This window comes from Tiliqua scincoides, chromosome 12, assembly GCF_035046505.1.
Source record: "Tiliqua scincoides isolate rTilSci1 chromosome 12, rTilSci1.hap2, whole genome shotgun sequence".
Taxonomy (NCBI): domain Eukaryota; kingdom Metazoa; phylum Chordata; class Lepidosauria; order Squamata; family Scincidae; genus Tiliqua; species Tiliqua scincoides.
The window spans coordinates 2,190,439-2,204,035 of record NC_089832.1 but is presented as its reverse complement, the minus strand read 5'-3'; the positions used below and the strand labels follow the sequence as shown (position 1 = coordinate 2,204,035).

The window sequence follows — 13,597 nt, the reverse complement described above, 5'->3', positions numbered from 1 at the left end:
TTTTACCAGCCGCTCAAACCTCTGTGGTTATAATAGTGGTTGGGCAGCAGTGTCACACCAGCAGTAGCAGGTTGCCCAGTCACTTTCAACCACTGTGCCGTGGCAAACTGGTGTGCTGTGAGTGGTCCACAGGTGTGTCACAGGAATTTGGGGGAAGGTCATTTATGAATAGGGCCAATGTGAGCCCCACTGGCAGCATGGTGTGCCTTGTCAATTGTCAAAAACCTGGTAGTGTGTCTTGACCATTTTAGTGCCTTGTCAGTGTGCCGTGAGATGGAAAAGGTTGAAAATCACTGACATAGCCTAATCTGCCTTGTCAGTGTCGAACCCACCAAATATTGGGTTGTGATCTACTGGTGGGTCCCAGACCCACAGTTTGGGATCTGCTGTTCCAGGGCAAACATACCAATTGTCTTAAGTGAGTTCTATATGAACTCACCTCTGAGACCCATCTTCCTCCTGCCAGGTGCTCCTGTGTCCACACAGAGTTTTTGGCCCACTGAAAGAAAGCAAGTGGCACCCCCCCCCAGCTTCCATTCTGTTTGTGAACCAGCTTAAGAACATAAGAACAGCCCCACTGGATCAGGCCATAGGCCCATCTAGTCCAGCTTCCTGTATCTCACAGCGGCCCACCAAATGCCCCAGGAAGCACACCAGATAACAAGAGACCTGCATCCTGGTGCCCTCCCTTGCGTCTGGCATTCTGACATAGCCCATTTCTAAAATCAGGAGGTTGCACATACACATCATGGCTTGTAACCCATGATGGATTTTTCCTCCAGAAACTTGTCCAATCCCCTTTTAAAGGCGTCCAGGCCAGATGCCGCCACCACATCCTGTGGCAAGGAGTTCCACAGACCAACCACACGCTGAGTAAAGAAATATTTTCTTTTGTCTGTTCTAAATCTCCCAACACTCAATTTTAGTGGATGTCCCCTGGTTCTGGTGTTATATGAGAGCGTAAAGAGCATCTCTCTATCCACTCTGTCCATCCCCTGCATAATTTTTTATGTCTCAACCATGTCCCCCCTCAGGCGCCTCTTTTCTAGGCTGAAGAAGCCCAAACGCCGTAGCCTTTCCTCATAAGGAAGGTGCCCCAGCCCAGCAATCATCTTAGTCGCTCTCTTTTGCACCTTTTCCATTTCCACTATGTCTTTTTTGAGATGCAGTGACCAGAACTGTACACAATACTCCAGGTGTAGCCTTACCATCGATTTGTACAATGGCATTATAATATTAGCCGTTTTGTTCTCAATACCTTTTCTGATGATCCCAAGCATAGAATTGGCCTTCTTCACTGCCGCCGCACATTGGGTCGACACTTTCATCGACCTGTCCACCACCACCCCAAGATCTCTCTCCTGATCTGTCACACACAGCTCAGAACCTATCAGCCTATATGTGAAGTTTTGAATTTTTGCCCCAATGTGCATGACTTTACACTTACAGTACTTACATTGAAACACATCTGCCATTTTGCTGCCCATTCTGCCAGTCTGGAGAGATCCTTCTGGAGCTCCTCACAATCACTTCTGGTCTTCACCACTCAGAAAAGTTTGGTGTCGTCTGCAAACTTTGCCACCTCACTGCTCAGCCCTGTCTTCAGGTCATTTATGAAGAGGTTGAAGAGCACCGGTCCCAGGACAGATCCTTGGGGCACACCACTTTTCACTTCTCTCCATTGTGAAAATTGCCCATTGACACCCACTCTCTGTTTCCTGGTCTTCGACCAGTTCTCAATCCATGAAAGGACCTGTCTTCTAATTCCCTGTGGAGTATTTTTATTAGCCTTTGGTGAGGGACCGTGTCAAATGCCTTCTGAAAGTCCAGATATATAATGTCCACGGGTTCTCCCACATCCACATGCCTGTTGACCTTCTCAAAGAATTCTATAAGGTTCGTGAGGCAAGACTTACCCTTACAGAAGCCATGCTGATTCTCCCTCAGCAAGGCCTGTTCGTCTATGTGTTTTGAGATTCTATCTTTGATGAGGCATTCCACCATCTTACCCGGTATAGATGTTAGGCTGACCCGTCTATAGTTTCCTGGGTCCCCCCTTTCCTTTTTTAAAGATCAGCGTGACATTTGCTATCCTGCAGTCTTCTGGCACAGTGGCCATTTTGAGGGACAAGTTGCATATTTTAGTCAAGAGATCTGCATTTTCATTCTTCAATTCCTTAATAACTCTTGGGTGGATGCCATCAGGGCCCGGTGACTTATTGATCTTTATCAATGAGGTCTGAAAATCTTCTCTTTTAACCTCTATCTGACTTAATTCCTTGGTCAGGAGGGGCCATTCGGGCAGCAGTATCTGCCCAAGGTCTTCTGCCATGAAGACAGATGCAAAGAACTCATTTTTTTGCCATCTCTAAGTCTCCTTTTATCTCCCCTTTCCCTCCCTCACCATCCAGAGAGCCAACCACTTCTCTGGCAGGTTTCCTGCTTCTAACATATTTGAAGAAGCTTTTATTATTCCCCTTAATGTTGCCGGCCATGCGTTCCTCATAGTCTCGCTTGGCCTCCCGTATAACCTTCTTACATTTCTTTTGCCACAATTTATGTTCCTTTTTATTCTCCTCATTAGGACAAGACTTCCATTTATGGAAGGAAGCTTCCTTGTCCTTCACAGCCTCTTTAACTTGACTCGTTAGCCATGCGGGCACCCTCCTGGATTTAGTGGAACCCTTCTTTCTTTGCGGTATACACCTCTGCTGGGCTTCTATTACTGTTGCTTTAAGCAGCCTCCATGCACTCTGGAGAGATTGGACTCTTTTTACCCTCCCTTTCAACCTCCGTCTAACCAGCCTCCTCATTTGAGGGAAGTCTGCCCATCGGAAGTCAAGGGTTTTTGTGAGAAATTTGCCCGGTATTCTTCCCCCTACATGCATGTCGAAATGGATCGCAGCATGATCACTGTTCCCCAATGGCTCTGTAACATTGACATCTCTAACCAGCTTGAAGGCCTTGTGGTTTCAGGTACAGTTTGAACTCACCTGTTTGAGAAACAGCTGAAAAGGACCAATCTAAGCAGTTCCAGTGTAGAAGATGCTGAGAACACGGGGAGCCCAATCAGCTCTCTTCTGAGCATCTGTGAGTGAATCTGCCCTCAGGGTGGCAAATGTTTACCTGCTTTAGGGAATCCTGGGAATTGTAGTTCCCAGGTAATCCTAGGAATTGAGAGCCAGGGTGGTGTAGTGGTTTGGGAGGTAGATTTAGACCTGGATGATCTAGGTTCAAATCCCCCCTCAGCCACAAAGTTTCCTGCGTGACCTTGGGGCAGTCACTTTCTCTCAGCCTCACCTACCTCACAGGGTTGTTGAGGACAAGAAGGAGGGGAGCAGCTGTGTAAACCGTCCTGAGCTCTTTGGAGGAAGGGAGGTATAAAAATGTAAAAAATAAAATAGTTCTGTACTGGAATTCTGCATTCAGGATAGGGAGAAGGATCTCTAGCAGAATTCCCAAACCTTCCTTAAACTGAGAGCCAGGGCAGCTCTGCACATTTCCAGAGCACAAACATCCAAATGCCCTTCAAAAGCAGCTTGGAATTCTTCTATTCTAAGTGCACAGAGCCATCTAGTGGAACCTGTGGTATCTGAATACCTACTCTTGAACAGCAACGACTGGCTAACTTGGAGGTTTCCAAAGTGTGTGTCGTGACACCCTGGGGCACGATGCCACTGAGGTGATGTGAGTGTGTAGCAAGTCTACAAACAGTGGCAGAAGGCTCAGCGTAGTGGGCAAAGCAGCTGCTTGCGATTTTTGCATGCTTGAAAAAGCTCCTGTTCTGAGTTCCTTACAGCCATATTTAAGGCTTGCATTTGGCTTCCAACCTGGAAGTGGTGATGACATCATCAACACTCGTGTCATCGCCACCTCCTTAAGGGTGCCAAGGTGTCACAGCAGAAATAAGCTGGGAAGCTCTGAGATAATTGATGACCATTTGCTCTGCTGTTAAAGGGCTGTTCAAACTTGAAATAACATTGACATTGCTTTTTGTGGGCTCCTTAAGAAAAAAGCTGCTGATTGGTGGAAACACCAGATAGCCAACAAGTACCAAATGTGCCTGGAAAATGTTCAGCCAAGTGCCAGGTTTTTGGTTTTTAAAGTCTGGGGCAGAAAATAGGGACGGCCACCAACAAGCGTTTCTTTCAATGTGATCAAATTTTAATGATGCATCTTTTTTTGTCCTCTGAAACAGGAACCATCAACAACATTTTGTGGGTTACGACGCCCAAAAATGTCATTTCATAGGTATATTTTATGAATATTTACAAAGACTTTTAAATTCTGTTAGCTCCAAACAAAACACAAACCAAAAACTTAAACGTTTTTTAAACTACAATGCTTAAAAAATATGTAAACAGTTTATTTTACATTGTGTAAAATATAAGAATCATTCCTAACGCAGCTTAATCATTATTCTTTTTGTGTTCATCTGTTTTGTTTTTTTTAAAAGGTGAGCATAACCCCCAGGTGCCCGTGAATAAGGAATGAGAGATTCTTTCATAGAAATATTGGCCTCCAGTGTGCAAAAAAGAAAAATGTAATATATTAAGAAAGGAATCTAGAGTCCACAATAATTAGAAGACAACAAAAAAAAATAATCCACATTATAAAACACTGACACATGAGGTGCTGACCAGGCTGGGATGGCGAAGGAAGGACCTCACAGAATGTAAAAGATCCAGCCACAATTTTAGCTCCGTTAAACACCAAAAACAGAACAACTTTGCTGGAAATGGAGTTCTGAGCAGAGGCTGCACTTGCTGTTCTAGAATCAGCACAGTATCTTTGCAAAGGAAGAATTAATTCCCTCTGTCCTCTCTCACGCCACCCTGCCGCCCCTTCCCCTGGGCACTGCTCAATAAATCAAAACTTTCACTGATGCGCAATTTGGTGCACGTGCCCCTCGAAGGCACACGCATGCGTGAAGATCTCATTGCCCTTTTCATGCAGGAATCCTGTGCAAGGCAGCAATAATTTAGCAAAATGATTCGTCAGGAAACAGAGTACCGAGTTGCCGTTGGCCACGTTACTTGTGTGCCTCCCTTTCTAGTCTACAAGCGGGGGAGTTAATAGTTTCGGGTGCTGCTTTCCCAGGATGTTGAAACGGAGCAGCTTAAAATGAAAGACTTGAAAAATAAGCCAACTTCTGATGCTCTACTAGACTTTGCTCCGCTGATCACATGATTCACATCCAGGTACCGTTATCGTGATGCTGTCGCATTACCAGTGATTCAAGATACATTTTTCTTTTTGTTAATGAAGACTTTGATGGCGCCTGTAAAATCAGCGGACAGAAGCACTTCTGTGTGATCTGTCTTCAAAGCTCCTTTAAAAATGGCAGAACAAACAATGTTTAGGATATAGCCCCATGGAAGAGCCGACATCTCATAAAAGCATTACTCAGCAATTGTACAGCACCTCTGGACAACACTGTTAAGTCTCATTTGTCCCCATTCTGCAGATGGGAAAGACCAAAGTTGGGAGGGAGCAGCTTGTTTAAGGCCACCTTGTGAGAATTCATGGAAGAGCGAGATATGAACTGAGGAAGTGCCGATTGGTAGGTCAGTCCCTTAACCAGCAAAACAGTTTGAAGCAATGTAGTTAGTGACCAGGCAAGCCATTTGCTTAGTTATTTATTTCAGGGATCTGTACCTTTCAAGTGCACCACGAGGCAACTAAAAATCAAAACACAAACTGAGCTGTGAAAAGGTGAACACAGCAATTTTCAACCAGTGTGCCATGGCACACTGGTGTGCCGCAAATGGTCCGTAGGTGTTGGGGGGATTGGGAGAGGTCATTTATTAGCAGGGCCATTGGGGGATGTGAGCTCTCCATTAGCAGCATGGTGTGCCTTATCAGTTGTCAAAAATCTGAAGCTGTGCCTGACAATTTTAGTGCCTTGTCAGTGTGAGATGAGATGAAAAAGACTGAAAAACACTGGGCTAACACATGTGGCAGCAAGTTAGAACAACGAAGCAATAAATCATGAGTGGAATCATGAAAGAAAAAGGGGGTGGTCAGAAATCCTAAGAGGCCATCAAACATCATCAGAAGAAGCCACTAACCAGTGTGGGAAGCTGTGTGCCATAGTGGTTAGACTGGGATCCGGCAGGCCTTGGGTTCAAATCCCTGCTCAGCTAAGAAACTCACATGGGAGCTGCTGCTTTGCCGGGGGGAGGGGGGTCAAACTCACAGCTGTTCTGGCCCTCCTGCGCCACCTGAATGTACGTCCCAAGCTTAAGTCCAGGGGCGACAGGCACCTACCGGAAGGGATGGGATCCGCTGCTTCAGAATCTTCCCCTTTGGTTTCAGGCTCCGGTTTTTCAGACGTTTCCAGCGCTACCATCAAATTGGGGTTGGGGGCAAAAATGGCTGATGTGACAACTGCGTTGTGTGCTGGAAAGATGGGAAAAACCAGTCAGCATTGGATAGGAGGCACACACACAGATCATTTTCAGCATCAGAGCGCCCAGTGTAGGCAACGAGAAGCTACAAATGCAACTTTAGGAAAATGTGGAGGGAAGCATTTAAAGGGAGTTCACAACTAAGGCCCCAATCCACCATGTCCCACTATGGACCTTAACATAACATAAGAACATAAGAACAGCCCCACTGGATCAGGCCATAGGCCCATCTAGTCCAGCTTCCTGTATCTCACAGCGGCCCACCAAATGCCCCAGGGAGCACACCAGATAACAAGAGACCTCATCCTGGTGCTCTCCCCTACATCTGGCATTCTGACTTAACCCATTCCTAAAATCAGGAGGTTGCGCATACACATCATGGCTTGTACCCCATAATGGATTTTTCCTCCAGAAACTCGTCCAATCCCCTTTTAAAGGCGTCTAGGCTAGACGCCAGCACCACATCCTGTGGCAAGGAGTTCCACAGACTGACCACGCGCTGAGTAAAGAAATATTTTCTTTTGTCTGTCCTAACCCGCCCAACACTCAATTTTAGTGGATGTCCCCTGGTTCTGGTATTATGTGAGAGTGTAAAGAGCATCTCCCTATCCACTCTGTCCATCCCCTGCATAATTTTGTATGTCTCAATCATGTCCCCCCTCAGGCGTCTCTTTTCTAGGCTGAAGAGGCCCAAACGCCGTAGCCTTTCCTCATAAGGAAGGTGCCCCAGCCCCGTAATCATCTTAGTCGCTCTCTTTTGCACCTTTTCCATTTCCACTATGTCTTTTTTGAGATGCGGCGACCAGAACTGGACACAATACTCCAGGTGTGGCCTTACCATCGATTTGTACAACGGCATTATAATACTAGCTGTTTTGTTCTCAATACCCTTCCTAATGATCCCAAGCATAGAATTGGCCTTCTTCACTGCCGCCGCACATTGGGTCGACACTTTCATCGACCTGTCCACCACCACCCCAAGATCTCTCTCCTGATCTGTCACAGACAGCTCAGAACCCATCAGCCTATATCTAAAGTTTTGATTTTTTGCCCCAATGTGCATGACTTTACACTTACTGACATTGAAGCGCATCTGCCATTTTGCTGCCCATTCTGCCAGTCTGGAGAGATCCTTCTGGAGCTCCTCACAATCACTTCTGGTCTTTACCACTCGGAAAAGTTTGGTGTCGTCTGCAAACTTAGCCACTTCACTGCTCAATCCTGTCTCCAGGTCATTTATGAAGAGGTTGAAAAGCACCGGTCCCAGGACAGATCCTTGGGGCACACCGCTTTTCACCTCTCTCCACTGTGAAAATTGCCCATTGACACCCACTCTCTGCTTCCTGGCCTCCAACCAGTTCTCAATCCACGAGAGGACCTGTCCTCTAATTCCCTGACTGTGGAGTTTTTTCAGTAGCCTTTGGTGAGGGACCGTGTCAAACGCCTTCTGAAAGTCCAGATATATAATGTCCAAGGGTTCTCCAGCATCCACATGCCTGTTGACCTTTTCAAAGAATTCTATAAGGTTCGTGAGGCAAGACTTACCCTTACAGAAGCCATGCTGACTCTCCCTCAGCAAGGCCTGTTCGTCTATGTGTTTTGAGATCCTATCTTTGATGAGGCATTCCACCATCTTACCCGGTATGGATGTTAGGCTGACCGGCCTATAGTTTCCCGGGTCCCCCCTCTTTCCCTTTTTAAAAATAGGCGTGACATTTGCTATCCTCCAATCTTCTGGTACCGTGGCCGTTTTGAGGGACAAGTTGCATACCTTAGTCAAGAGATCTGCAACTTCATTCTTCAATTCCTTAATAACCCTTGGGTGTAAATTCTTAAGGCAGTTTTTCCCGACAAGGAACATTTCAAGAGCTAAGATGCCCAGGCCTGTCTGACTTGTGCTACTCACTCCTTCAGGACAGCTAATTAGATGTCCCATTCAGAGGCTGCATTAGAGCCAATTCAAAAGTTCAGGGCTGGAAGAAAGTAAACTCCTCAGAGGCTCTATGCTCTTCCAGATGTGCCAGCTTTCCTCATGCAGGAATATCATGACACCGCAATACATTACACAAGCAACCCCCCACATGCATTGTAAGATCTTAGATCTGTGGCCCTGGCTGTTACCAAAGGGCACCTGGGCGTTTGGTAACTGAGTCTTGGAATTGGTATATAGCTTCCTGCATGCCACATCCAGACAGAGCCCTGACAATGATTCTGCAAGGCAAGCAAGCGCTATTATCCCCATACTGCAGATGGGGAGGACTGAGGTTCAGAGGGAGTGGCCTGTCTAAGGATACAGACTAAATTCATGGCTCGGGGAGAGCTGAACCAGGCAAGTCTCAATTTGCAGCTCAGTCCCTGCCTTGCGCTGCTGCACCTGCGTCTCTGTATGGACACAGGTGCATGGGCTCCTACCACAGACCAGTCAGAATTACTGAAGCGCTACTGCAAGGCTGCTTCCCCACTGGGCCCCTCTACCTGCCACTTAATGACGCACATGGCCCTGGGAACCCTACAGAGCGGGCAGGGGCATTCCTGGCAGGGCCAAGGCCCTCTGGGGAGCCACCCTGTCTGTCAAGGGGAGAGGGCGGGATCGAGCCAGCCAGGGTCGATCTTCCTGGGGCTCAAAAAGAGGGCTCTTTTTTTCTGCCTTGTCAAATGAAGGTTTCTAATTTTTTGCTGGCAAGTCAAGGTGTTGGTGGTGGCATCAGCAGCAGCAGCTGAGCTTCCATGGGGGCTTCACCTTTGACACCCTCCCAGAAGTCATTCCTGTCCCTCCGGACAGAGGTGAACTTGCTCAGGTCATGGTAGGTGCTCCAGATGTAGACGTATTTATCTTCTGAGCCACTCACGATGTAGGTGAAGTCGTGGCTGCAAACAGAAAGGAGAATTGCTGCTTTCATGGCAGACTGTGGCTGCCTCCCCCGCCTTTTCCTGCAGGCGTGATGTGCGCGGCTTAAAAAAAAGCAGAGCCTGGGAGCTGGGTATACACAGGTCGGTCCATCTACCCCAGAAATCCATTTTCAGCAGTGCTCAGTTACATGCCCACAATTCCCTGCGGCCTGTTCTAAATATCTAGTATTCAGGGGTAGAATGCACCTGCACAAAGAGGCTCTATTTGGTCATTAGACCACCATCACTATGTCAGATCCCCCCCCCCCCTTAAGCCACCTAAAGTTGGTGGCCACCATCACCTGCTGTGGCCGTGAGTTCTGCACATTAACTCTGCACCATATTAACGTTCTAAGGACTTTGCTGGGGAGAACCCTGAGAGGTTGAGTGAACACATTGTATTGGAATTGCGGAAGATATTACCAAGGAGATAGGGTGTGGTGTCCACAGTGCCCCTTGCTCTAAGTGAATGCAGGATTAAGGCCCAGGTGGTAGCTGGAGGTGTGCTGCACAGCTGCAGCCACTAGAGGCTAAAGGAGATCCCTCAGGATATAAGGAGCACCTGAGATAGAAAGGATGGTGGGTGATAGGAATGCAGGTTGGAGGTAGGAGACTGACTTGGTTTATGGAATTGGGAAAGACTGGATTGTGATTGGCTTTGGACTTTGATTTGGATACCCTGATGGATTGGACTGACCTACCTGGAACCTGACCATTGGACTGGAACTTGGCTTATTGGCAACTCTGATTGGACTGGCTTGCAAGGCCCAGTGGCTTGGGATTTGGCAAAACACACATTACCTGAAGCTGGCTTTGATCTGGCTGCTGCTGTTGACGTAGCCCTTGTACTTCATGGACAGCGACAAGTCTCGCAGGTCGTACAGCCGGATTCGGGAGTCGTTGGATGTCACTAGGATCTGGCAGGAAAAGGGATGTTTCCATTCAGCGATGGAGGAGGAAACCGTGCAAATTAAGACAGAGGAAAGGCAGACCTTAAGTCTTTGTACACTGGAATCCCCCCAACTGTGCTCAAGATTTGTAAAGTGATGGAAACCAGAGCTCAAAATCCACTTAGATGTCCCACCCTCTTCCACAGAGCGCCAGATATACTGAATCTGGAAGCGGTTACTCCCTGGCAGGGGAAATACACTCTGCACATGCTTAAAGGACCTCTCTATTAATCTATATACAGTGGACCCTGGGTTTCTGCAGAGGATCCATTCCAGGACCCACCCTCCTGATACTGAATTCCGTGGATAATTAAATCTGCCGGGGGGGAGGGCACAGAGAAGCTCCTGAAGTGGCTTCAAGTCAAGTCCAGAAAGCCCTTTCTGGGCCCTCCAGCTGCGGTCTTGGCATCCACAGATCTTAAAATTCGTGGATGCAGAACCCACAGATAAGGAAGGGCCTACTGTATTTTCTGGACTGCAAGCTTTCTGGTAGGGTCCCGTTCCCCCCCCTCCCAAAAAAAATTTGTAAATCTAGATAGCAACTGTTACCCTGCACATGCCTGATCTCATCTGATCTCAGAAGCTAAGCAGGGTCAGGCCTGGTTAGTACTTGGATGGGAGACCACCTCGGAATACCGGGTGCTGTAGGTTTATACCATGATCTCGGAAGCTAAGCAGGGTCAGGCCTGGTTAGGACTTGGATGGGAGACCGCCTGGGAATACCTGGTGCTGTAGGCTTATACCATAGTCTTTCGAGACTGAAGGTTGCCAACCATCAAATCTAGATATAACTGATTGGCATTACAGAAATTAATGAGGAGTCCAGTTATTTATCAAAACATCCAATTTACACCCTCCTTTGATACGGAAACAACAGGCAGCACCTGCCACTTTTTATCTAGTGCTGTCCTTAGTGGAAAATTGAGCCGCATTTTCCATTGTCTCCGTTATGTGGCACATAAATTGTTGCTGTAGTCACTGGATAAAGTATCAATTCTTTCTTTAATAGATGTTCTACAGGCAGGATACAAAAGACGTAGTGACAGATCTAATTGGACAGTCTAACCTAGTACCTTTGCCATGGCCAGTTTAATCTTTTTCCAATGTACTTCTGGCCCATGAGGCAACTCCATCTGGGCTTGCTCTTATTAACTCAATCCCTCTGCAGCGGGCAGCACTGAGGAGCTTTTATAAGTAAATGAATCGTACTGTATCACAGGTTCCAGGGTTTCGGCATCAGCTTAGATTAGGCCTTGCCCTGTTGCCGGGGGCAGGGGGGGGATTGCTCAGTGTGTACAAGGTCTCAGGTTTGATCCCTGGCAGCAACTTAAGTTCAAGAGGACCAGGTCACAGGTGATGAAAATGACCTCTGTCCAAGACCCTGGAGCACAGCAGACAACACTGGGCCATTCACTCTTGGTCTGACTCGATACATCATAGAATACAAGAGGTGGGAGAGAGCCACAAGGTCATCTAGTTCAACCTGCCTAGAGCAAGAAATCCTCCTAGAGCAGGGGTGTCAAACTCATGTCATACGGAGGGCCACATAGCATTCATGATGCCTGCTGAGGGCCGGAAGTGATGTCATTAGGCAGGAAGCAATGTCATTAAACAGGTCATAACCAAAAATAAACACTTTTTTCTCACTTAGGAACTCATTAGCTGCAAATAACAGAAGAGAAAATATATGAATCTTGATCATATTTCAAGATAAGGGAGAGCCCAATTTTCATGAGGGCTGCCCTTTCAGCAGTAACACCTCAGCACTACTCAGCAGCTGAAAGTCTGAGGGTCGTATAAAAAGCTTCCGCAGGCCACATCTGGCCCCTGGGCCTTATGACACCTCTGTCCCAGAGTATCTCCAGCAGGTACCTGGAAAGTTATAGAATCTATCCATAGAACACTACACTTCAGGCTGTATCTGCTGACATGCAGGTCACATTCAACTGACCCATGGAATGCAACAGGTTGTGCAAAGAGCCTGCATGACTGCCAGAGAGGCCAACACTGCAGGGCTACCTTATTTTCTCCGGGCAAGGGCTCGATGCCTGTGATCTTCCTCCCGACTCGGTTCCGCCCCCTTGTGGACCGCACATGTATCTGCGTGTGATACTTCAGGTGCTAAGGAGAGACGAGAAACTCAACATGTAAATTCATGGACGTCTAGTGAGGATCCTCAGCCCTGCGAATCTGTGAGGCCCCAACTTGTTCAGGACACCAAGGCAGCCAACAGGAACACAGGAAGTGCTCAGAAGGGTTTCCCTCCCTCCAACAGAGGGATTCCCTTCTGAGCAGGGGCACAGCAAACTGGTATGGAACTAAGGCAACTTTTTCGTGGCTGGTGTCCATCAGCAGAAACTCGGACTTGCCTCTGTGTCATAGAAGATGCATCGGCCGTCGTAAGTGCCAATCACGGCGTACTTCCCATTCTGGCAAAAGTTTGCTGCTGTGATCAGCTTGGTCTGCCCGTCCACTTCGTTCCACAGGGCAACTTTTTTGTCAGGAATGTTCCAGAGTCGAAGCTTCCCATCCAGCGAGCCGCTTAAAAAATATCTGTCATCCTAAAAAGAACAGAAGGAGCCATGAAAAAAGGAATTCACAGCTGCTGCCTCTTGAGGCCACCCAGATTCCCCCCTTCAGTCAAGGTGTCTGTTTCTGCTGAGTTTCTACAAGTAAGGTAAATAACACTGCTTTCAAACACCCCTACCCATCAGAAATGGATCAGTCAAAGATGGGACAAACAAAGAACATGCACAGGTATTTTTCATTCTGAAGGTGCTGAATTTTTCATTTCTAAGGACCCAACTCTCTTGATAAGCTTTAGGGTCTGCAGGAGCACAAATCCAAGGGCTGGTTGCACATTAGCTGCACTCCAGCTGACACATGGAACCCCCACCACATACACTACACACAATTTAATAGACAAAGCATGTATCCTGACGGTTCCCTCCTGCCGCCTTACTGCATGTGAACCCATCTTCCATTCAATCCATCTTCAAAAACTAGGTTAAAAACCAGGTCAGTCCTGAAAGAGGAAGCCACTTACCCTTGGATGGAAGGCGATCGCAGTGACAAAGTCGATGTGCTGGAAACAGCAGAGACACTCTCGCCGGGAGATGTGCCAGAGCCTGACTGTCTTATCCATGGAAGAAGAGAGCAGAAAATAATTCTGCAGGGAGAGAAAGCAGCATGAATTATTCTCTGGTTGTATAAAATATAGAGAGAGGGCCCACCACAGATGCAAGCTCTGGGTGTCAGCTGCTCCAAGGGATAAACGGATCTCTGAATGCCTCTGCTCTGCAACGAAAGGCATATGGGGTAACCAAGGCTGCTATGCAAGGTGTTGTG

General features: G+C 47.4%; 1 protein-coding gene and 1 pseudogene across 1 annotated transcript in view; one reads left to right on the top strand and one right to left on the bottom strand.

Annotated features, from left to right (window-relative positions):
* Positions 1-4,142: 4,142 nt before the first annotated feature.
* WDR44 (WD repeat domain 44) overlaps positions 4,143-13,597 on the bottom strand; it is a 35,048-nt gene continuing 25,593 nt past the window's right edge. The window contains exons 14-20 of the mRNA XM_066640076.1: positions 13,296-13,418; positions 12,619-12,810; positions 12,269-12,370; positions 10,101-10,216; positions 9,151-9,278; positions 6,271-6,402; positions 4,143-5,332 (exon numbers count right to left, since the gene is read on the bottom strand). Coding sequence (XP_066496173.1) covers positions 5,238-5,332; positions 6,271-6,402; positions 9,151-9,278; positions 10,101-10,216; positions 12,269-12,370; positions 12,619-12,810; positions 13,296-13,418 — 888 coding nt within the window. The 3' untranslated portion in view covers positions 4,143-5,237. The remainder of the gene's footprint in view (positions 5,333-6,270; positions 6,403-9,150; positions 9,279-10,100; positions 10,217-12,268; positions 12,371-12,618; positions 12,811-13,295; positions 13,419-13,597) is intronic.
* On the top strand, positions 10,779-10,900 carry LOC136663315 (5S ribosomal RNA; annotated as a pseudogene).